Raw genomic sequence first — 25,457 nt, 5'->3', positions numbered from 1 at the left:
AGAGAGAAGCAGACCGCAGACCGGGATTTGTGGAGTCATGTTAATGGTACAGCATTCAGGTGAAATCCACAAACTCCTGCCACGTGGTCCCAGAGCTGCCCTGAGCCCAGACCCAGGCCCGTGCCTTCCGCGCACCCCCCGCCCCCGGCTCCAGCCTTGGATTCCACACTTCCTGTCTCCCTTATGCCCCCTCCTGTCCTTATCAGTAACCAGGAGGATGGATTAAAACAGCCCTCCAGCTGGGGGTTCTGTATCCGATGCTGCCCCTTCTGCCCTATTTGGTAGTAATATCTTACCTCCCGGACTAAAACTGAAAAACCTGAAGAACAAGGCGGGGGTCACGTTCACGTTAGCATCCCCAGGGCCTGGCCCCATGCCCGCCTTCGGATCCGTCCACAATGAGCAATTCACTGAAGGGTTGAGTAAATATTTAAAAACTGTCCAAATCCCACCTTTCTTTGCACTTCCTGTATAGATCACTCAAGCTCGGGTTAATTATTTTCTTTGTTGTGGCTGCTAAGAGGACCGTTCACATGTACACACACGCACACAGACATACAGAGTATTTGAGTAACTCTCTCTCTCTAAGGAGCAGGAAGTACGGTCGTGTTAGAAACCCAAGGATGTAAGACATTCATGGCAGCTTTCGTTATGGTAGTTTTTGTTATGGTTAATTTATTCAGTCTAGTGTATCACTTCCCTCCTCTATGTAACCGGAAACTGAGAACCATTTATTTCTCCCTTGCCAAAAATCTCATTTAACATTCCAGCTTTTTTAAATTGTCTACATTTTAATCTTTTAACTTACGCCACTTCGTGAATTTAACTATTGCTAGTTGTACTTTTCCTTGTCTCAATAGAGTTGAGGCACGGCAGGAATAACACTGGGTGAATTTGTTTCACGTTTTCTTACCACTTGGAAGGAGAGCCACGTGTAGATAATTTTTGGTCTTTGCAGTTCTGTTCCATAAAGCGAATACAGAACTGAATTTCCAAATAATACATCAAATTTTTATTCTCAAACTGGTCAAGTGTAGGTGCATTTATTTATTTTTTTTAATGGAATCAGAGGAGAAAAACATAAACTCTTGCTGATCAGAAATGTAAGTACTGTCAGCCGTTTGAGTTTTTGTGTGTTGCTTGGATGTTACCGTGTGTCAGATGATCCCCCCCAAGGAAATGGGGAGGTAGTGTGATGACAGTTTGACAAAGCCTCACCCGTGTTATGTGCATAGTTTTGGGTGATGCCCCGTTGTTTGGTTTTACGTGACACTGAAGCACAAAGGCCACTGGGTGAAAGAGGTGGAGACAGGAGAGGCGGGGATGTTCTCTATGGGAAGATGTTTAATGCTTCAGGTGAAGTTTTTGTTTTGAAATGTTTACAACCAAATAAACTAGAATAAGCTCATGGTCAATGAGAGTTTTCCTTGAAGAATAAAAGACTACTCACTTGTTTTCCTCTCTCTAGGTATGGTATCTATTTAAATTCTGACCATACACACCCTAAAACTATTCCCATCAGACGAGGTGGGATTATGTGCAGTGCCTTCACACACACACACACACACACACACACACACACACACACACACACACACACACACACACACACACACACACACACACACAGTAAATGCATGTTTCCAATGGAACTGGCCTTAGCATTCAATTTCATTTGAAAAGTGAGGAAAGTGATTGTGTTGTCATTGTTGACACTATTTTATATAGAAAGCCTGGAGCAGTCTTATGATAACAGTGTGGTGAAGGGGAAGGACCAACATAATCATTGATTAACTACGTATAGGGATCTTTCCCAACAGAGGCTGGGTCTAAAAGTATGCTCGTTACCACAGAACGCTTGCAAATTGCTTTTACATTTTTTTTACATTTTTTTTATTGAAGTATAGTTGATTTACAATGTTCTATTAGCTTCAGATGTAGGGCAAAGTGATTGATATTTTTATATATGATACTGCATTTAAAGTTATTATAAAATATTGGTTATATTCCGTATGTGGTATCTTATATCCTGTACCTTATTTATTTTATACCTAGTAGTCTATACCTCTTAATCCCCTACCCCTGTCTTGCCCTTCTCCCCAATGGAAACCATGAGTTTGTTCTCTGTATCTACAAGTCTGTTTCTGTTTTGTTATAGTCATTCATTTGTTTTAGTTTTTATATTCCACATATAGGTGAAAACATACAGTATTTGTCTGTCTCACTTCTAGTTTAATACCCTCTCGGTCCATGCATGTTGCTGCAAATGGCATTATTTTGTTCTGTTAGATGGCTGGGTAGTATGCCACTGTGTATATGTACCGCATCTTCTTTATCCATTCCTCTGTTGATGGACACTTAGGTTGCTTCCACATCTTGGCTACTGTAAATAATGTTGCTATGAACATTGGGGTGCATGTGTCTTTTTGAATTAGTGTTTTCATTCCATTTTCTTCGGATATATACCCAGGAGTAGAATTGCTGGATCATATGATAGTGCAAATGGCTTTTAAACTTTGCAATGAGATCATAGGAGAGTGGAGAGAGAGAACATTTGTCAATTGCTTTATAAGGATCATTTTCTTTGAGAGTTTTTTGTACTTTGCTGAGGAACTGGAAGCTTTCAAGGAGGAGTTTGATGGTGATTCCAAAATGTAACCTCACGACGATGAACCATAAGGTAGGAGTCCTTGCTCTACTGCCGGCTCTCTCAGACCTTCACGCTGTCTCGGGAGAAACAGCACGTTGTCGACTCAGAATGTGATGACGGTAAATAAGAAAGTACCGTCAAGGTGCCCCGGGCTGCTCGTGGCTGCACTGTCATCAGGCCAGCTGGTACCACCCAAACCAGCAGTGTCCATCCTGCGGGGCCTCTGCGCTGCTCTCTTTACGGTCCCCAGGACAGTCCCCTTTCTGTTCCCCAGGCAGTGCTGTCAGACTCTCCCACGCTCTGCACACACCCCCGACCTGCGTGCCCTCCTCTTAGCCATGACCTTGACGGTGGGTCCAGGGAACACAGAGGCCATCGGGGAAGGCTGCTTTCTGTGGCCTGCTTTTCTGCATCCCCTTCTAAGGGGACATTGTGACGTGTCTCCCCGTGGTTCCTCTCCCACCAGGAGCCTCTTCACATCACAGTCAATCCCTCGTCTAATCTCCTCCCCTCCCACCTCCCTCTGTTTGCGCCGAATCTTCCATCTTTCTCCTCTGGTTCCTTCTCAGCTCCCAGAATTACGAAGCCTGCCCTTCCAAGGAAACCCATCTTAATCCCTATTCCTCACTTCCTTTCCCACTCAAACTTCGGAGCCGTCTGCCCTCGAGAATTTCCTTTAGGGATTTCTCGTGCCGGCTCGGGTGGCCTCGTCCTCCCTGCATCCCCGAGCTGGGGTCCTTCCTCCTGCACTTCCCCTCCCTCCTTGTCTCCCGTTCACCGCTTCCCCGTCTCCTCCCCGGTTCTCCCTTCCCCGCCTTGCCCACATTCAAAAGTGGCTTTCAGCTCCAGCCACCTCCTCTGTTTTCTTCCCCGAGGCCACCGTCTTTATTTGGAGCTACGTCATTTCTCACCGAACATCTCACAGGAGCCTGGCTGACGCTCTGACTCTAGGATTTCTCTACCCACAGCCACCCCCAACTCTGCTATCGGAATTTGGTAAAAACGAACACGATTCCTTCATTCCCGTTCCGAGAACCCCCGGAGACTCTCTCCCCTGCAGGTTGCCTCGAGTTCAGACTCCTGACCGGGGTGCACCAGGCCCTTCATGAGACTCCCCCTCTGTCCGGAGCCCACACAGCCTGCACGGGGCTCACGGGGAGGCCTTGGCCTCTAGCCGCGGTCCAGATGTCCGTCACCCCTGGAATTTCTCTCCTGGGTGGTTGACGGTTCTCTGCTGAAGCGTCTCCTGTACTTTTTGGGCGTAACCCTCTATTTTGGCATCAAAACAGTATGATGATTCAGCCATTGCCATGACTACCTTCTCTACCCTGGAGTCCTAGGATGTCAGGACCTTCATCCTCTTCCCCATCATGTATCCTGTGCCCCGGGGCAGAGGAGACTCTGTCCGTGTCCTCTGGGTCATTCTGAGGACGCTCAGAGTATCTTGTGGAATCCTCTCAGTCAGGGGCAGTTTCCCCCCAGGGGCACCTGGCAGTGCCACAGCTTGGGAGCCACTCCTGGCATCTAGTGGGTAGATGCCACAATGCACAGGACAGCCCCTGTCCCCCAGCAAAGAAGTGCCTTTGTGGCCCAAAACGTTAATAGTGCTGAGAATGAGGGATGGTGACCTAGTCAGAACTGAGACAGACCATTACTAGGACCCAGTGAGTTGCCCGGAATAACTCATCTTTACATTTAATCCTATAAGCATTCCCAGAACGTGGTACCATGGGTTTCACAGGACACCTGCTCTTAAGGAGCTGCCATCTAAACGGGGAGAGGCGGCGGGAAGTTATTGCTGATCCCGTACCTGGTATGTACCAGGAGGCAATGTGAGGCATCGTATCAATGCATGTGTGTTCTGAGCTAACATCCTAGCAGCCATATCATGAGACAGGCGTGGGCCACACCCACTTTCAAGATAAAGAACCCAGACCCCAAAGTCACTCAGCTCAAAGGTGGTGGAGGAGAGATAGAAACAGAGAGATATACACAGTGATGCTCCTACGCATGTCCTCTTCTCATGGCGCCTCTGGTTAGGGAGATGCTCAAATACACAAATAAATACAATACCAGGCGCAGGAAGATGGGTTCTGTAAGAGACATACAAGTAGAGTTTAGAGCTTGGGGTGGGATCCAGAAAGGCCACACGGGAGAGGTGGCATTGGAGGTGAATCTTGCATGACGGGTAGGATCTGCAAATAGAGACGATGTGGAGAAGCTCCAGATGCGGGGAAGAACGTGAGCTCGTGAGCAGAAGCAGAGCTGCATGGGCCAGAGGATGAGGGCCGTGGGCAGTAATAGCAGAGCATCTGCTAGGAAGGTGTGCTAGGAAGGGACGCAGAGGTCGGAATTCAAAGAATTCATTTCCACCTCGTGCAAACAGAATGACTGTGGGCCTCTCTGGGCCTCAGTTTCCTACCCCGTAAAGAGAGGAGAGAGCTCCTTCTTCACGGGATTGTTGTAGGTTTTTTTTTTTTTTTTAATTTTTATTGGAGTCTAGTTGATTTACAATGTTGTGTTAGTTTCAGGTGTACAGTAAAGTGAATCAGTCATATATATATATATATATATATATATATGTATATCTCCACTCTTTTTTAGATTCTTTTTCCATATAGGCCCTTACAGAGTATTGAGTAGAGTTCCCTGTGCTATACAGTAGGTCCTTATTAGTTATCTATTTTGTATATAGTAGTGTGTATATGTCAATCCCAGTCTCCCAATTCATCCCTCCCCCCTTATCCCCTAGTAACCATAAGTTCGTTTCTGCATCTGTGACTCTGTTTCTGTTTTGTGAACAAGTTCATTTGTACCCTTTTTTTAGATTCCACACATAAGCGGGATCATAGGATATTTGTCTTCCTCTGTCTGACTTACTTCACTCAGTATGACAATCTCTAAGTCCATCCCTGTCACTGCAAATGGCTGCATTATTTTGTTCTTTTTATGGCTGTGTAATATTCCATTGTGTACATGTACCACACCTTTTTATCCTGCTGTAGATTATTAAGTGAAATAATGTGTATGTAAGATCTTTGTAAATTCTAAAGTGCTGAACTACACCTCCCATGAGAGAAGTGGGGCAGCAGTTCGGGTCTGTGTTGGTCTGTGGTTGTTGCCGCTGTTAATTTGGGAAGCGGTGGATCCATTGAAGGTTTCTGGGTGGGGAAAGGCGGTGATGAGAGTGGAACTGGAGAACCATCAGTAGATGAGGCGGGAAAGGGGTGAGGCTGAAACACAGGGGAAGTTAGGAGACTTCTGCAATAGTTGAGGGGTCACGTCACAGGGTAGTGTAGGGTGGAGGCAGGACGGAGGGAAAAGAAGATGCTAGAAACGTTGATAAGGGAAGATTGGGCCGTCCTGGCACTTGTGTGACGAAAAGCGATGGTGGCAACCTGGAGTCAAACACAGGTGTCGCGGGGGAGCGGGGCTTTAAGTTGGACAGAAGGTAGTGATGACTTCAGTGTCTGACGGGCATCCGAGTCGAGGTGCAGAGGCGGCGGGAATGCAGGCGTGGAGTCCCCGGCACGACCGGAAGGTAACTGGTGAGGCTCCAGCAGGGAGGAGAGTCAGGCAAGGCAGGAGAGAGTCAGGAACAGCAGAGGCGACTGTGGTGAGCCTTCGGGAGCTGTCGCATCCGAAGCAGGAGGAGAAACAAGCACTCAGAGAGGAAAAAGCCGGCTACTCTGGGGAGAGCGGAGTGCAGCACCGTGACCCCGCGCGGGGGCGGGGAACAGCGCGCATCATTGTGAGTAGCTGGAGGCAGGAAGGCGAGCCAGGGTCACGGGTTTGCAGATTATACAGTCATCAGGTGACATTTCCAAGGGCGGCGTGGGGGAGGGGGGTGAAAGCCACGTCCCTGGGCGTTGAGGGGAAAGAGAGGAGGCTTACGGGGATAAGAGCGAAAGTGGTGTCTTGCTGTGGTTTTTCTAGCTGAGGAAGAAAGGAGTATATGTGTTGGTTGGGGAGGAAAAGCTTCTGGAGAGAGGTTTTTGATGAAGGCAAGAATAGTGGATCGAGTCACGTCTTGCAATAAAACAAGCAAAAGTTAGGAAACTCGGGTTGACCTTGGGGGAGGGCAGGGGCAGAAGAGGCAGCAGAGAAGAGGGAAAAAAGATTTTAAAGTGCAGCCGGAGGGGGCTTCCCTGGTGGCGCAGCGGTTACGAATCCGCCTGCCAATGCAGGGGACACGGGTTCGAACCCTGGTCTGGGAAGATCCCACGTGCTGCGGAGCAGCTAAGCCCGTGCGCCACAACTACTGAGCCTATGAACCACAACTACTGAGCCCACATGCCGCAAATACTGAAGCCCACGTGCCTAGAGCCCGTGCTCCCAAGAGAAGCCACTGCAACGAGAAGCCCACCCCAGTGTTTTTAGTAGAGTTGGATTTGAGCACTGGGGGGATAATGGTGGAGCCCCAAGGAGGATGGAGGATGACACAGCTGCTGTGGGGAGTGTGGAGGAGAGGCATCCACAGAAGAGGGACAGACCCGTCCCCCTCCATCCTCCCCTCCCCACCCAGTCAGGTCCCCCTCCTGAAATTTGTGGGAACTCAGCAGCTTTAATCCATAAACTTAGGCTTAAGAGCATAACCACCCCCCAACCCGACACGTACCCACTTTAGATCGTATTTACACTGCGGCTCAGAGTACTTCGACCCTTACACCCCTCAGACGTTTCTCGGGGCATTTCATCAGGCAGAGCCCGTACTCCTGTGTTCAATCCCCCAGCGGCATCACAGCGTGTGTTCACAGCGTGTGTCAAAGCAGCTGGACCAGCCACACCCTCTTCGAGTAAACCTGCCCCAGCATCGCCCCTCTGTGCCCCCCACTCCTCCAGAAGTGGGGGACAGACACGGTGTCTGTTCAGGGAGTGAATTCTTCTGCACAGAAAAGGGAAGGGGGGCAGCAGGGGAAGAGGAGTGGGGAGAGGTGCGTCTCCCACTGAAACGCATGGTGTGCCAGGGAGAGACAGAGGCAGAGACATGCACGCAGAGACAAAAAGGCAGAGAGAGAAGCACGCACAGGGGCAGAGAGAAATAGACACATACGCAGAGACAGACAGAAAGACACTGAACTGTCATGATATGTGGTATCACTTATATGTGGAATCTAAAAAAAAGATACAAATGAATCTATTTACAAAACAGAAATAGACTCACAGACATAGAAAACAAACTCATGGTTACCAAAGGGGAAAGAGCAGGGGAGGGGGTAAGGGATAATTTAGGAGTTTGGGATTAACAGACACACACTACTATATATAAAATAGATAAGCAGCAAGGACCTACTGTATAAGACAGGGAATAATATTCAATATCTTGTAATCTATAATGGAAAATAATCTGAAAAAATACACATATAACTGAATGACTTTGCTGTTCACCTGAAACTAACACAATATTGTAACTAAATTATACTTCAACTAAAAAAAATGAGGAACTGGGACCTCTTTGGTGGTCCAGTGGTTAAGAATCCATCTTGCAACACAGGGGACTCCAGTTCGATCCCTGGTCGGGGAACTAAGATCCCTCATGCCACGGGGCAACTAAGCCTGCGCGCCACAACTGCTGAGGCTGCATGCCTCAACTACTGAGGCTGCATGCCTCAACTACTCAACTACATGCCTCAACTACTGAGGCTCAACTACTGAGGCTCTCAACTAGAGAGCCCACGTGCCGCAACTACTGAGCCTGCACAGGCTTCAGAGCGCCACAACTAGAGAGAAGGCTGCGCGCTGCAAAAAAGTATCCCATGTGCCGCAACTAAGGCCTGACGCAGCCAAAAAATAAATAAATGAGAAGAACTAAAACCTAACATCTCTCAATAGAGTAAAAAACATTAAAAAAAAAATGAGGAACCAATGACAAAAGTAGCCACCTCTTTAAAATCTCCCTCAATCTGAAAGGGATACCATTTTAAATTGAATTTAAGGAGGACTTCTTTAAACTTCAATTTATTAAAATTTAAAATCAGAAAAAAAAAAAAAAGAAGAATGGGAATGAGACGCCCAGTGGCCCGAGAGCTGGGAACAGCCTCGGTTGTGGTGTCCGGGTCCCAGGCTGGTCCCCATAAGGCCTGGCTGGGCTAGTTTCCTGGCGCTCAGCAGGACTCCCCTTCATCTTTCAGCAACGTCCCCTTTTCCTTGGTCCAGGGTGAGTGGGTTCTCTTCCTTTCAGCCAAAGGGGCCTTCACGGTGACTTCAACCTGCCCATCTCACGGGGCCCGGAGGGGCACACAGGACCCACGGTGTTCTGGGGTAACCCGCCTGACCCCTGCTTTCTGCCTTGACCCTTGTGAGAACAAGCCCCTCTTTGCGCCATCACGCTGCAGACACGCCCTTCTGTCCTTCCTAGTAGCGAGTTCCCCATTTGCCAGTGCATGAAACCCAGGCGGCAGCAACATTGTTTAGGCTGAAGAACGGTGGAGAAGAGGAAACAAATCGCAGGACATTCACTAGCATTGAAAGAAAATGATAACAGGAGGAGAGAATGTTGTCACGTAGTTGGGGGTGAGGAGATGGACGAGAAAGGGTTCGCTTTGACCTTCCGTCTCTGAGGGCAGCTCGGAGAAGAAGGAAAGAGGCAGACAGCATGTGCGGGAAGCGGGCTGTGGGAAAAGGGATTGGGTGAGGCACGACGCTTCGGGCCCGCATGGAGAACGCCCCACCCCCTGGGAGTATGAGGCATCTGAGCCCTGCGCAGACCGAGGAGGTGACAGCAGGAAGGCATTGCTGTCATGTGAAATCAGAGGACAAGGAGAGCAGACTCACAAGAGCTGAAAGTGAGAAGATTCAGCTATGTAGATGCCAGTGCATCACCATAGCTTTGTTTAGGGACCAAGAAAGGGCATCAATGGTCTAGAATAGGACCGACGTCCATGTCCACTTAGCTTCAGATAGGACTGTTGTGAGTTTGGGCACCTGGCTCCCATGGGATCTGGAGCTGGGCCAGTGTTTATGGAGAACCAGTCATCTGAGAAATGCAGTCAGTGATTTTCAGGGGCCGTCATGACCGCCTTGGTCACACATGGTCAAGGCAGCCCACCCCCTAAGTCTGTGTTGGTGGTGAGTCCATTTTGTGGGCTCATCTGTCAGAAGAGACTTGGATTGGTTGATCCTTGGAGCTCCAGAGCTCCGTTATTCTAGAACACTGCTTTTTATTTTATTTTATTTTATTTTGCAGTTTGCAGGATCTTAGTGCCCTGACCAAGGATTGAACACGGGCCCTCGGCAGTGAAAGCACAGAGTCCAAACCACTGGACCTTCAGAGAATTCCCCTAGAACACTTCTTGATAGGCTTATTCCTCCCTTAAAAGTTTCTTTTTTAAAAAAATATTTATTTATTTATTAATATTTTCAGTTGCACCGGGTCTTAGTTGCAGCAGGCAGGCTCCTTAGTTGTGGCTCGAGGGCTCCTTAGTTGCAGCACACGGGCTCCCCAGTTGCGACATTCAGACTCCTAATTGTGGCATGCATGTGGGATCTAGTTCCCTGGCCAGGGATCGAACCCGGGCCCCCTGCATTGGGAACGCGGAGTCTTAACCACTGTGCCACTAGGTAAGTCCCCTTTAAAAATTTCTGATCCAGGGTGAAGAGGAACCTTGGTGTAGACATAAAGACCATGAACTCTGGGCAGGGCTGTTGTGTCAGGACATCCGTGGGTGGGGAAGAGGAAGCCCCCAGCCGACCACAGGGAAACGTGGCCTCCCTCAAGGCTGGGGTGGGATATATGATGACCAGAACATCAGAGCAGACCACCACGTTTGAGGAACCACTTTATTTATTTTTTTAATTAATTAATTTGATTTTGGCTGCATTGGGTCTTTGTTGCTGCACCCGGGCTTTCTCTAGTTGTGGCGAGCGGGGGCTGCTCTTCGTTGCGGTGCCTGGGCTTCTCACTGCGGTGGCTTCTCTTGTTGTGGAACGCGGGCTCTAGGCACACGGGCTTCAGTAGTTGTGGCACACGGGCTCAGCAGTTGTGGCTTGCAGGCTCAGTAGTTGTGGTGCACGGGCTTAGTTGCTCCGTGGCATGTGGGATCTTCCCAGAGCAGGGCTCGAACCCGTGTCCCCTGCATTGGCAGGCAGATTCTTAACCACTGCACCACCAGGGAAGTCCAAGGAACGACTTTATTTTAACCCAGAGAGATGTGTACGTCCATCGGGAAATGCTCCAACTCCCATCTCTATTCATTTTTGTCTTCACGATGTTTTTGCTGGTTGTGTGTGCAAACTGATATAGCACGTCTGCGTCTTGTGACGCTCGCTACAGCAATAGATAAAAACGGGTTCAGGTTTTACAGTCAAAATAAGACCTGGAGCAAAGTCAAACTGCGGATGGTGTCACAAGGTAACTGCGTAACAGGGTCACTGGCTCAAGCCATCCTGCACAGAGTTGAGTTTGCTGAAAAGAGCAGTTCTCACATCTTTCAAGAGGCTCATCATAGGATCTGTAACATGATCCGTCGCGAGTCAGATGCACCTACCGGAGTGGATGGAATGCCAAAAGGCAGCGTCCGCCGAAGGGAAAGGACTCATTACTGTGGGTTCTTATTTGCAGTGTCTTGTCCAGCTGCTGGTCTGTTGCCCTGCTCTGCTTCAGCTTGGACCAGATTTTACCAGGAAGACTAAGGATGTGTCTGTAACGGTGTCAAAGGGTCTCTCCTGCCTTGTTTGTATCAAGAGATGAATTGTCACCTACTCATTTCACTTACGTGGACTTTTTCCCAAAACGCTACCCCTACCCATAGGCGAAGGCTGGGCAGTGAAAAGACTGCTCACAAACAGAGCTTTTTGTGAAAAACCTAAATAACGTTCTGTGTGAAAGCAAACGTGACAATGGGCTGTTATTTCTCTCCCCATAATAACGTGCTGTCACATCTCTGTGCCCGCGAGAATGGGCGATGTGAGGGGATGTCGAGAGGAGTGGAGACGGGGAAGCCACGCTGAAACCTTAGAGGAGCTTTTCCGGGGTTTGCGTTTTCTGGAAACAGAAACCGCCCTTCCGAGAGGTAACTCCAGGGTTCATTTCCGCAGGTGCCCGGCCGCAGCCTCGCGTGCATTTCCAGAGGAGAGCTCTGCGGCTGCCGGAGAACACCAGCTACAGTGACCTGACAGCCTTTCTCACGGCCGCCGGCTCCCCCTCGGAGGTGGACGGCTTTCCTTATTTGCGGGGACTAGATGGAAACGGAACAGGTAACTCGAGGCTCGTTTCTTTCCAGCCGGGCAGTCTGCGTTTGCATCTTTATATGCGTTTGTATCTTTATAAGTGGGAGAACCCAACCCGAGGTGCAGAAGGGCAGATCTGTCGTCTACAAGTTCAAGGGCACTGAAAGTGTCATTTGAGGACTTCAGCCTGCGCCGCTTTCATGAGCTTGTCTCCCTGAGCCTCTCTCTTGGTACCAGTTGCCTGAGCTCTCCGTTGGCCAATAAAGTATATTTAATTCCCAGAAGTTCTTTTAATTGAATTTTTTTAAGTGTCCGATCAGAGTTAGAGGTTTTCTGTCCCCCTGTTCTCAGCCTCGCCCCACTTGCCCCCGGAACGTGTATTCGGTGAAGCAGCCTGCCCAGCTGTGCGGAGATGCACTGTCCCCGCCGCCGCCCCCCCCCACCCTGGGCACGTGTCACAAGTGGGAGGGGCGGGGGTGGCCCTGGGCCTGATTCCCAGACGAACACACCATGCCCCCTCCCACCAGTACAGGGAGCACTTGGCGGGCAGGGAGCCTCTGGGCTCCACCGGCTGAGTCCATCCAGCCTTTTCTCACGACCTCCCTTTCTCTGAGTTTGCCCTCTCTTTGCCTTCTCCTATGCGAAGGGTGGTGAGCCTTCATACTTGACTTTGAAACATCTCCCGGCAGGCCTCTAAGTCCGCTTGGTCATTCTCACCCTAGGCTGGCAGGACACACACTGCTCAAAGATCACAGAAACTAAAAGCCACCAGCCAGAAAATAGGTAATCGTTCCTTACCAGTGAAAGACCGCCCTTACCTCCGTTCCCGGCCGACAGAGCTCGGTGCTGACGTGGTCCCCGGCCCTCCTTTTGGTGAATGGATGGTGGCCGTGTCTCAAGCCCTGAATCGTTTTCCTGTCTCCCCCTCTTCTTTTCCCCAACACTTTACACGAGTCACAACATAAACTTGAAAACCAAAGGCTGTTCTGGGTTAAATCCCGCTAGGTGAGTACGTTACTGCATTTCCCAGGGACGCTTTGATTGAATTTCACTTAATTGTCTAGTGCTTTACAGAAACGGATCATTCTGCAAAAGCTTTTTATACCTGCCACATCTGATCCGCTTTATAGAATGTTAATAAACGTCTGGTTACAGATCAAGCTCATGTGGTGATTAGTTACCTGCTTTTCTTCCCTCTGCGATACCCCTTTTGAGAAACGTTTCTTCTTCCTTGAATTTTTGCATGATAATGATGCAATGAATATGTCAGTCACTGACCACCAGAAAAGTTGCATGGTGGTCATCTTAAGTGAATATTATTGGGAAGAAAAAAGTTGACTTTTCATTTAAATGGACAGGCCTGGGAGCAAAGTAGTGTTTCGGGGAACAGGATAATCCGAGGCCGTCATGAAACCTCCATTCAGCCTCCATCATAAAGCCCCGAGATGGAAGAACAGCCTCGTTCCTTGGAGCTCATTCAGTTTTTTTCTGTGCCCCAATTCGAAGAGCTCTTGAATAAATTATGAAATCCGAGACGACAGTAAGATAGAGAAGACCTAGGACTATTGATTTTAGAGGAGTTTGTTTTATTTTAAAATCACTCTCTTATTTCAGACGGAAGAGAGAAGGTCTTTGGAAGGTTACATTCAATTTGTTTTCCACTGAAATAACTGGCCAGTTGACCTAGGAAGCATCAGACCTCCTGCCAAGGAAGGGCAGCGTGGTGTCTGCCTAGCACCCCAACAGCCCATCAACTAGGGATTCTCTTCTGCCCCACGTTGGCCTCCCGTTTCATAAACCGCATCTAACAGATTTCAACTTGGTGTGAGAGCCTGGACCACACAAACCCGTGTGAGGTGACAGGTTATCACCAGAATTCAGCAAAATAAACAGAGGCCACAAATGCAGTTGGCAAGAGGCTGGTTTCCCCGCCGTGTCCTAAGGGGGGTTGTTTATTTCCCCCCTTTGGAGGGATCCAGAGTTGTAGACAGAGAAACGCAGCCATGTGGAGGTTTCAGTCCCTTCCTCACTTGCTCGTTCCCGTGCACCCTCATACGCTCTCCCCTGTGGTTGCCAAGAAAGCGCAGACCTGTTCCGTGATGCTCCCGAGGGGTTTTCAAGAAATTACTTCTGCTCGCAGATCCAAGAAAGCAGAGGAGTCAGTAGTATGACTGATGTCCAAAGCCAAACAGAACCGGAGATGCTATCCGAGCAAAACCCCTCTTGTTCTAAGTGATGAATTGGGGGCCTCCTAGCTTGGTCCATTGTCGCTGCTTTTGCCTGACAGACACCTGTCTTTCTTCGGACATGATGGGAGTCAGGTAACATCAAGACGAACAGGAAGGAGAGACTCCTTATATGGAGAACTCAGTGTTGTGTTGCCGTCTAATAACGAGGGCTGGAAGGAAAACAGTGTAGCCCTTCAAAGTATGTCCAGAATAAAGAAAGTGGGAGGGTAGACTGTCATCTGGAGGGCATGGAGTGGAAGCAGTGAGAGAGGCAAGAGGCCTCAGGAGAGCAGGTATAATTGCCTGTGATGTCTTCTAACAGAGAACATTTTAAAGAACATAAAGCACATGCACCTAGGGCATGTTGCTTTAAAGGAATATGCCCCTCTCTGCAGTGCCGTTCTTACTTCTGAATGTTTATAGTCGAGTTCGTTCCTTTCTGTAGCCTCGCAGGAAAGCATCTAGTCCAACCTCCTTAGTTTTGCAGATGAGAAAAACGGACCCCGGAGCAGGGAAGTAACTCGCCAGAGGCCACATAAGTAGTCGGTGGCGGATCTGATACTGGGACCCTGGCTTCCGGGGCCAGGGATGTGCAAGATTATAGGAAGGAAGTCTCGAAAGGGGATGAGTGGGGACCACGGGGATGCCATCTCTGGGAATCAAGAGGCAGTGTTAAGTGGGACGAAAGGGTGATGGTTCTGGAGCACCTTTCTGCTCTACCCGCAGCTTCCCCGGGCAGACTTCCTACCTCGGGTTTGATGAAAGAAGCAGTGCTTCCTGATTGAAAACATTATCTTTAAATTGTTTATGAAAGGTCTAGTAAATTACTTAATCTCTCTTTGTTTTAAGTCCTGTCTCATGTAGAGAGTCTACCAGAGCCTAGAGAGGTACATTGGAGACCTGGCTTTGCTTCTGTGTTGCCTTTGGGCAATGGACACATTTAGGTCCTCCATCCACAAGGTAGTTGGACCAGAAAGATGGTAAATTCTGTGCTTTGGTTTTTCTTCACCCTAAAGTGAAATGGCCACAGGATAAAAAGATTTCAGAACTTGAATCTATGCTTCCAACATGGACCTTTGGATGAAATCCTCATTTCCATGCCTTTCCCTTCACTGGAAAACAGAGATGGGCATGAATCATAAAAGATAGTGCTAACATTAGCCGTATAGAGATTGCTCTACAAAGGGTTTAGCTCCCACTGGTTGTTCAGACTCTAAAATTCACCAGATTTGTTTTAAATGTTTAAATTTAGTCCTCATTGGAGGTTTGCATTAGCTTGGGTAGTTAGTTGATAGGTAGGTGAGCATATAAGTAGCTTACTAAGAAATCCTATAAATGGTGTTCTAATGTAGCTTACATTTTTCTATCAGTGTGTTTTCATCGTGTTCAAGGGAAGATTTTAAATTATGACGGAATACATTTTGTATGATATATTATATTTCACTGGAGAAAAATTCTTCTCAAATGGACTGCTTAACTGTATAAATATAATATTGCTCTCAGAAGCATTCCCCAGTTTATCTGTAGACAGTCATTAAAGCATTGGCTTGGATAAAAGGCCTCTAATGCAAAATAATTGGTATATTAAATTCCTTTTAAACAGATCAAAATAACAGTGGCAACCAAAATAACTCATAAATATTTCAGATCCAAGTTTTCAATAGTGTACTTTTCGTAGCAGTAAGTTAATATTTTGAAGTACTCCTTGAAGAAAGTCACTCCTCTTTTTTTTCCAGCAGTCTCTGATTTAAATCATTTGGTTCCACTATGGTGACCTGCCGAGTCATTAACAGGTGTGCAGTGCTCGCTTTGTATAGATGTTGATTTCAGGGATTTCCACACACACCTCTTCTCCCATTATAGACAATCCCTTCTCTTTTGAGGCCCTGGTTTTTGGGGGGAGGGGCACAGCCTGCGGGATCTTAGTTCCCCGGCCAGGGATCGAACCCGCTGCTCCTGCATTGGGAGTTCAGAGTCCTAACCACTGGACCACCAGGGAAGTCCCTTGAGGCCCTTTTTGAAAGCACAGCACAGTGGTTAGAATGTGCAAACCCAAGCTTGGATCAGGTTTGCAGATTCAAACTGGCCTATATCCGAAGACCAGCTCTTATTACTACCCTCTCTGAGCCTCAGTTTGTTTATGTGTAAGATGGGAATTAGAATGTCGTGGGGAGGATTATGCGTGTAAGATGCTGAACAGAGTCCCTGGCTTATAGGAGGCCCAGTCCTCAGTAGATGGTAGCTGTGATATTTCTCTGTGAACAGTTTCTGCAGCCCCATGTAAGTCCTGTGTGTGCACGTGATGGAGAATGTCTCTTGCTTCCAGGAAACGGCACCAGGTACGACCTGACCCCCGTCACAGCCGTCAGCGTGCACTTGCTCAGCAACGATGGAACGCCGGTGCTGGTGGATGGCCCCATTTATGTCACCGTGCCCCTGGCCACGCAGAGCAGTCTGAGGCACAATGCCTATGTCACAGCGTGGCGGTTTGACCAGAAGCTAGGTAAGCAGGCTCCTGTGCCAGCGATCGGCTACAGGTAACTTCGTTACTGTCTGATTTCCCTTTTAAGAAGCCTGTGCAAGTTCCTTTTCCTTGACATTATTGAATGCTGCTGTTTATGGTGCATGGCATGGCTTCTAGTGGGTAAGTCTTACACGCTCTTTGGAGTTGGGGTTTTTTTCACATTTAAGCTAATTTGCTTGAAAAGAATCTTTAAAGGTTATTAGAACTAAATTGGCTCTCCTAACCTTTATCCTTTTAGTCCTTAGATGGTCACATGATCTCTCTTGGTCCTGTGTTTGAAAAAAGAAAAACACATTGCCAATATTGTACAAAAAAAAAAGAAAATAAAAATTACTCATGATCCCACATGTAGAGAAACCCACTAACAGTATTTTGGATTACAGGCAGACCTCGTTCTGTTGCACTTTGTTTTATTGCACTTCGCAGATACTGCGTTTTATACAAATTGAACATTTGTGGCAACCCTGTGTTGTCAGATGATGGTGAGCATTTTTTAGCAGTAAAGTATTTTTTAGTTAAAATATGTACATTGGTTTCTTAGGCATAATGCTATTGCATACTTAATTGACTACAGTATAGTGTAACGTAATTTTTAATGCACCGGGAAACGAAAAATTCACGTGACTTGCTTTATTGCGATGTTTGATATATTGCACCAGGTCTGGAACCGAACCCACAGCATCTCCAAAGTGAGCCTGTATTTCCTTCCAGCCATTGCACTATGGGTGTATGTATTAGTTATCTTTTGCTGCGTAACAGATGGCCCTAAAACTCGTAGCTTTAAACAACAGTGAACATCCGTTGTCTCACAGTTTTGGAGAGTCAGGAACCCGGGCACAGCCTAGCTGGGTGGCTCTGGGTCAGGGTCTCTAGATAAAGTTGCAGTCAGACTGTCAGCCAGTTCATCTCAGGGTTCAACAGGGGATGCACGCACGCTTTCAGGCCCCAGCTCCTCACTGGCTGATGGCCAGAGGCTTCAGTGCCTTGCCACGTGGGCGTCCCGACAGGGCCACTTGTTGCGTGACAGCTAGCTTCCAGTAGAGCAAGTGACCCAAGAGAAATTTACAAATAAACTGAAAGTACAAAAGCGCACATGGGCAAAATGGAAGTCACCGTCTTTTATCACCTAAGGTCAAAGTGGCCTCCGCTCCCTTCTTTCCATATGCTGGTGGTCGCAGAGCCCGATGCTGGTACAGTATGAGGTGGACCACACAGGTGTGTGAACACCAGGAGTGGGGGGGCGGTCACTGGGCCCTCTTAGGGACTGCCTTCCAAAAATACACATTTAACAGAAAGGGGATTATACGCTATGTACTGTCTTATAACTTGCCTTTGAAAACCATTTGTATGTCATGAACATCTTTCCCTAGCATTATTTTTCCATAGCAGCCGTTATTCTGCAATGTCAATATTAAGATTGCATGGTATTCCCTTATATGTTTATGTCATAATTCAGTTGCTCAATCCCCTAAGTTAGAAAAAAAATTACTCTTCTTACCAACGTTGTGATAAATATCTTCGTAGCAAAATCTTTATACATGGCCATGATTGTTTCCTCAGGATAAAATTTTAGAAGAAGTGGAATTGCTGACTTCAAAAAGTACAAAATTCTAAAGATTTTAATACATATTTCCAAATTTTCCTCCAGGAGGTTTTATAGTTGACATTCGTAGTAAGAATGTGGGAAGAAGTACGTGCTTGTGTTTCGGGTTTGGACAGCACATTGGTCCCTGTACCCTGTTGGTTCTGAATCCCAAACTTGAAAGTCAAACTTGAAAAGACCGGTTTTCAAATAACCCCATTCAGAGTTTTAAACTGTTAGACCACGCGTAAAAATTCTTGGGGGATTTTTGGTGTCAAATGTATTTTCAAAGACACCTAATTCCTTGAGTAGTCAAATTCTAGTTCTAGGAATTTATATTTGGAAATAAATGCTTGTTGGGCTTTCTGGAGTTTGGGGGGAGTTGGGGTTTGTTTTGTTTTGTTTTCCGGTTACTAACAGACCGTGTAATTATTTGTGTGGAATTCATTGGCTTTACCAGATGCACCGAACTTGATGTTGTTAGAAGGATCGCGCTGCTGCGTGGACATGCGGCACTGGGTCATGTGGGCACTTTGTCATTGGCGTGTGTTCTCCACGGCTTGGTGACTTCTTGAGGCACATGGTCCTGATCAGGATGTAAGGAGCCCTGGGCTCCGGGAGAAAGGGACTTGAGGGAACCCCTGGGGAAGACGGGAATTCTGAAGGGAGGAAAGGACGTGGATAACAAAGCAGGGAAAGAAAGTAGGAAGGAGAGGGGAAAGCTTGCACTTGGCCTTCTGAAACCCTGGATCTGCTACTTGGAAAACTCTAAGGCCTACCTTGGACGAATCACCTGTCCTGTTTCCTCACTTGTACAAGACGCACATTGATCGAGGCTCTCCGTCCCTTGTACAGTCTTCCGCTCACCGTTGTCCGTCCAGGTTGGGCCCCAACGTGCCAGGGCAGTGCTCTGAAGTAGAGCGTGTGGTTAAGAGCAGCAACACTGAGGCACAGTGGATTGGAATTCCAGCTCTGCTGGCCATCAGCTGTGTGGCCCTGGCCAAGTTGTTTAACCTCTCTGTGCCATAGTTTGCTCAACTGTGAGATGGGGATAATAACAGTATCAATACCTAGTGCTGTTATGAAGAGTGTGTTTATCAGTCAGAGAAACAGAACCAGTAGGATGTGTGTGTGTGCGTATGTGTGTGTGTGTGAGAGAGAGAGAGAGAAAGGGAGAGAGATTTTACAGTATTGGCTTATGCACTTGAAGAGGCTGGCAAGTTCAAAATCTGCAGTGGCCCAGCAGACTGGAGACCCAGAGAAGAGTTGATGTTGCAGTTTGAATCCGAAGGGCCACGTGCTGGCAGAATTTCCTCTTCCTTGGAGGAGGTCAGCCTTTGCTTGAGGCCTTCAACTGATTGGATGAGGCCCACCTACAGGAAGCGTAATCTGCTTTACTCGGTCTACTGATTTACTTGTTAATCTCATCTTTAAAATACCTTCACAGCAACCTCCAGGCGCGTTTGATCAAATATCTGGGTGCTGTGACCTAGCCAAGTTGACACATCAAATTAAACACCCCAAGGAATAAATGAGTTAATATTTGTAAGAAGCTCAGTTCAGTGCCTGGTACATGGTACACCCAAAGAGTTTATTCAGGGAACAAAGGTCTCCCCTCCTCTGCAGAAGGGTTTCTCAAACTGTGACCTCTAAACCACTTTCCCAGATTCCCGTTAGCCCAGATCGCTTTTTTTTTTTTTTTTGCGGTACGCGGGCCTCTTAACTGCTGCGGCCTTTCCTGTTGCGGAGCACAGGCTCCGGACGCGCAGGCTCAGCGGCCACGGCTCACGGGCCCAGCCGCTCCGCGGCATGTGGGATCTTCCCGCACCGGGGCACGAACCCGCGTCCCCCGCATCGGCAGGCGGACTCTCAACCACTGCGCCACCGGGGAAGCCCCAGCCCAGAGCTCTTGAAGGACTGTTTTCCATGTGCTGCTTCCACTTCTCGACCCACTGCAGTCCCGCTTCTACCTTCCGCTCTCCTGAAACCACAGTCATGAAGTTAAGCAGCAGCTGCCTGATGGTGGAATCAGGTGACCTCCTCATCCCCTTGGACGTGTCTGCAGCATCGGAGGGTTTCCTTCCTCTAGAGAGGAAGGCCCGCCTCCCTCGGCTCTGTGACTCAGTGTCCCTGGGGTCCTCGTCTCCTGTCATATGGGCTCTGCCCCACGCCCAGCTCCTGACTTCCTTTACATGCAGTCGCTGGGACATCCACCTGCCTCTCACACTCCCAAAGCCACCCCGTGCAACCACGTCTGCTCTCTGATCTGTGTTCCTGACTGTCCGTTAGGCCTCCATCTTCGGATGTCCTGCAGGAAACTCAGATTCACGTGCTTGACACGGACCCACTGACTCGCTTCACTTCAACCCCTACCCCTGTTCATTTCTGTGTTTCCTCTCTTGGTTAAGGGTGCCATCCACCAGACCATCCAAGTAGAAACCCCCGACTTATCCCCCATTTACTCTTTTGCTTCACCTCCCTGCCCCACCGGCAGCCACGTCTGCTCCCTTGCAAGGTCATGTTGATGTCAAATCAGCGTTTCTCCAACCTACCTTCTCCTCTCCTTCTCTGGTTACCTCTGTCTGGGTGCAGACTCTTCCCTCTTTTCTGGCCAATTCCTGCAGCCGTCTGCCTGTCTTCCTCTCTCCTTCCCTCCACCAGGACTTCTGGGTTGCTGCTTGGGCTGTCTTTCAGAAGCACAGACCCCTTTCCCACATGAGAACATCTCAGAGGTACTCGTCGTGAGGCTGTCCACGCTCGTTGGCACGGCACACAGATCTCTGCAGAGCTGGTCCCTGCCTAGCTCCCCAGCTCACTCCCAGCCTCTGTTCCCTGCACACCCTCCATCACTCCCACACCAAACCGTTTGCCGTTCCCTGGATGTGCCTGGGTCTCCCTCATCACTTGTCACATTGTGTGAGCAGGACCTTTCCTCTGAAATCCCTTTCACCATGTGCTGGACAGTAGTTTGGTTTCTCTCGAGCATGTTGTCCATTCAGCAGCGGCACTAGAAGTCTGTGAAGACATGGCCTTGCAGTGTCTCAGTTATTATCTGTGTCCTCACTGAGTCTTCCTCATCTTTGAGTCTTCATGATCACACACAGTCCCTGGCAGTTGCTAGGTGTCTAAGCAGAATGTTTGCTAAATGATTGAATCAGATGGGGAGCTTTTATGTGTTCTAACATTCAAGGCGGTTTAAGATATTACAATGTAACACTGGTACTTAGAGGCGGTTTAAGATATTACAATGTAACACTGGTACTTAGAGAATAGACATGTGGACACAGTGGGGGAAGGGAGGGTGGGATGAACTGGGAGATGGGGATTGACATATACATACTACCGTGCGTTAAGATAGATAGCCAGTGGGAACATGTTATAAAACATAGGAATAAAACATAGGAAGCTCAGCTCCGTGCTCTGTAATGACCTAGATGGGTGGAATGGGGGGAGGGGGTGGGAGGGAAGTCCAAGAGGGAGGGGATATATGTGTACCTGTAGCTGATTCACTTCATTGTACAGCAGAAACTAACACAACATTGTAAAGCAATTATACTCCAATTAAAAAAAAAAGATGACTCTATACACAGAATTTACCTTTACATATCTGTGTATATATATGTTTAATGAAAGAACGGTGCTTTGAGCGCTTGTCTAGAGAGACAGCAGTTATATTGGATTTTCTCCATCCTGGAGCTTCCAACCCTGCTGCTATGATTCTACTCCTTCCTGCCTCTTCATTTTTGAATGTATATAGTTGAATATAGATAAATAAGGCTGGGGTATAAAAGGCTGTATTCCTAATACAGTGATGCTTTCACTAGAGAGTCGTACACAGATATGTCATAACAATATGGCACAGGTCTAGAGAAGCAGCATCCTTGCTCTCATTGGTTTATTTTGTATACAGCTCACAAACAACAAAAGTTTATATAAAAAAATTTTTTTTGATATCTATGGCCGACTGAATAATGCCCCCCCTGAATATCTCCACATCATAATCCCTGGACCCTGTGAATATGACCTTATATGATAGAGGGACTTTGCAGACGTGATTCAGTTATGAATCTTGAGATGGGGAAATTCTCTCGGATTATCCTCGTGGGCCCACTGTAATCACAACGGTCTGTATAAGCAGGGTGCAGGAGGAATCAGAATCAGAGGAGATGGCAACGTAATGACGGAAGCAGCAATTGGAAGGATGCACTTTGAAAATGGAGGAAGGGGCCACAAGCGAAGGAACAGAGGCAGCCTTGAGAAGCTGAAAAAGGCACAGAAATGGATTCTTCATTCAGAGTCTCCAGAAAGAACCAGCCCTACTGATACCCTGACTTTAGCCCAGTGAAACTGATTTCAGACTGCTGACCTCTAGAGCAATAACGGAATAAATTTGTGTTGTTTTAAGCCCCTAAGTTTGTGGTAATTTATCACAGGCGCAGAAGGAAATTAATATACTATAGAAGTCAGTGAAAACAAAGAAATGTGCAGTGTTATAAAGACTCTGAAATATAAGTTATCCAATTTTCTAGTTCCTCTCTGGAAATAATCCCCGTGGCATTATTCCTTTTGTCATTGAGAATCTCCATTGTGTCGTTGATCTCTTCCCACTTAAATGGTCTTTTTTAACTTAGCATCTACAGTGAAAAATGTAACTGCCAATTCCTGGCTCTAACAGATTGTATGTGTGCAGAGAAAAGCCAACATTTGGATAGTCATTCAGAAACGATCAAATGAATTAAAATATGTTTTCTGAAAACTTTAAGATTGGATGGACATTTCAAAGAAACCATATGTTCTTTAACTCACTAAACTCAGTAGAAGCCTACATATTTCATAAGGGGTTTTCTGTTATGTGTAATCAATAATATCATTATTCAGGTAGAAATTAAATTATTGCAGTTAAATGAAAAGTTCCAAGAGTGTATTATAAGATCAGAAAAAAAAATAGGAACACATCTTAAGCACATAGCACTCACTATTTACTAATTATCTGCTATTTATGATTAAGTCAAATATGATAATCACTTCTAACCAGTTTAGCACTTTAATTATCTACTTTTGAGGTATATCAAAGTAATTGCAATTTCAAAATGTTTGACAGCCAGAAATAGCAATTCATGAATCCATTAAGAATTTTTCGTCTAATTAAGTATCGCCAAACTACGGCCTGAAAGCTAAGAATGGTTTTTACATTTTTATTTATTTATTTTATATATTTTGATTGATTGATTGATTGATTGATTGACTGATTTATGGCTGCATTGGGTCTTCGTTGCTGGGCGCGGGCTTTCTCTAGTTGCGTGAGTGGGAGCCACTCTTCGTTGCAGTGTGCGGGCTTCTCACTGTGGTGGCTTCTCTTGTTGCAGAGCACGGGCTCTAGGCATGCGGGCTTCAGTAGTTGTGGCACGCGGGCTCAGTAGTTGTGGCTTGCGGGCTCTAGAGCACAGGCTCAGTAGTTGTGGCTCACGGGCTTAGTTGCTATGCACCATGTGGGATCTTCCTGGACCAGGGATCGAACCCGTGTCCCCTGCATTGGCAGGCAGATTCTTAACCACTGCAACACCAGGGAAGTCTGGTTTTTGCATTTTTAAATGTTTGAAGAAAGAATCAAAAGAAGAGGAGTATCTCATGACACATGAAAGTTAGATGAAAAGTAAGCATCCCTGAATCAATTTTTATTGGGTGCTGTGGACTGAATGTTTGTATTCCCCCCCCACAAAATTTGCATGTTGACATCCTAACCCCCAAAGCCATTAGTATTTGGAGGTTGGGCCTTTGGAGTTGATGAGGTGATGAGGGTGGAGGTCTCTTGAATGGGATTAGTGCCCTTATAACAGGGGCCCCAGAGAACTTTCTCCCGCCTTCCACATGTGAGGACACAGCAAGAAGGCATCATCCGTGAATCAATGATACAGGCTCTCTGTGGACACTGAATCAACCGGCACCTTGATCTTGGACTTCCCATCCTCCAGAACTGTGAGAAATGAATTTCTGTTGCTTGTAAGCCACCCAGTTTATTTTATTACAGCAACCCAAATGGAATAAGACATGGGAACCCAACCGTGCCTGTTGGTTCATTTGTGGTCTGTGAGTGTTTTTCCTACACCAGCAGAGTTTGAATAATTGCAGCAGAGAGTGTATGTTCTCGCAAACTGAAAAATATTTGCTACCTGGACTATTACAGAACATGTTTGTGACCCTCTGATCTGAGATACATTCAACAGGGAAGCTCTTACTAAAATGCAAGTGTATTCTCCATCTGCAGGGCCGAACAGCGTGCCTGATTCAGTCACAGTCTCTCTGTACTGTTATCCAGGCAGCCTTCCAGCATTTGGCCCCGAGGGACAGCTGATGCTCAGTGATAACACCTTGGTTATAGGGCACGATTTCAAACTCTTAAAGAAAAATGAAATTCTTTTTAAGTTCCATGGGACTTCTATTTGAAAAATAAATCCACATTTTAATGCTAACTCAAATACTTTCATTCCTGACTGCTGGATAACTGAAAGTTTACTCATGAGAGAAATGTAGAGGTACTTCTTTTCTTTTTTCTTTTTAGATTTCACATATCTGTGATATCATATGGTATTTGTCTTTCTCTGTTTGGCTTTCTTCACTTAGTATGATAATCTCTGGGTCCATCCATGTTGCCGCAAATGGCGTTATTTCATTCCTTTTTTATGGCTGAGTAATAGTCCATTGTGTGTGTGTATATATGTATGTATGTGTGTATATATGTATGTATGTATATATATACACACGCGCATATATGTGTATATATATACATACATACATATATATATATATATATATAAATACACACACACTACATCTTCTTTATCCATCCCTCTGTTGATGGACATTTAGGTTGTTCCCATGTCTTGGCTATTGTGAATAGTGCTGCAGTGAACATAGGGTGCATGTATCTTTCTGAATTACAGTTTTCTCAGGATATATGCCCAGGAGTGGGATTGCTGGGTCATATGGCAACTCTATCTATATTTAGTTTTTTGAGGACCCTCCATACTGTTCTCCATAGTGGCTGTATCAATTTATATTCCCACCAGCAGTGCAGGAGGGTTCCCTTTTCTCCACACCCTCTCCAGCACCATTAGAGAGGATCAGTATTTGGTGCTATCATTTATCACAGTTTTCTTTTTCTTTTTTTTTTTAACGGCCACAGTTGTCTTTTTTTGGGGGGGGGTGGGGGGAACAGGCAAAGAATTTCCCATTATAATAATGAGCATCTCTATATTTTAACCCACGTGTTCATCCGCGGGTGACCTAATAGATTAACAGTCTCCT

The 25,457-nt window shown here is 46.9% G+C and overlaps 1 protein-coding gene across 1 annotated transcript in view; it reads left to right on the top strand.

Annotated features, from left to right (window-relative positions):
* Nucleotides 1–25,457, top strand: part of FAM171A1 (family with sequence similarity 171 member A1) — a 124,989-nt gene that overhangs the window by 78,961 nt on the left and 20,571 nt on the right. Inside the window, exons 4-5 of the mRNA XM_060162482.1 lie at nucleotides 11,687–11,845; nucleotides 16,373–16,549. Of these exons, the coding sequence (XP_060018465.1) occupies nucleotides 11,687–11,845; nucleotides 16,373–16,549 (336 nt within the window). The remainder of the gene's footprint in view (nucleotides 1–11,686; nucleotides 11,846–16,372; nucleotides 16,550–25,457) is intronic.

Source organism: Lagenorhynchus albirostris, chromosome 1 (assembly GCF_949774975.1).
Source record: "Lagenorhynchus albirostris chromosome 1, mLagAlb1.1, whole genome shotgun sequence".
Classification (NCBI taxonomy): domain Eukaryota; kingdom Metazoa; phylum Chordata; class Mammalia; order Artiodactyla; family Delphinidae; genus Lagenorhynchus; species Lagenorhynchus albirostris.
This window is presented reverse-complemented; position numbering and strand designations above follow the sequence as displayed.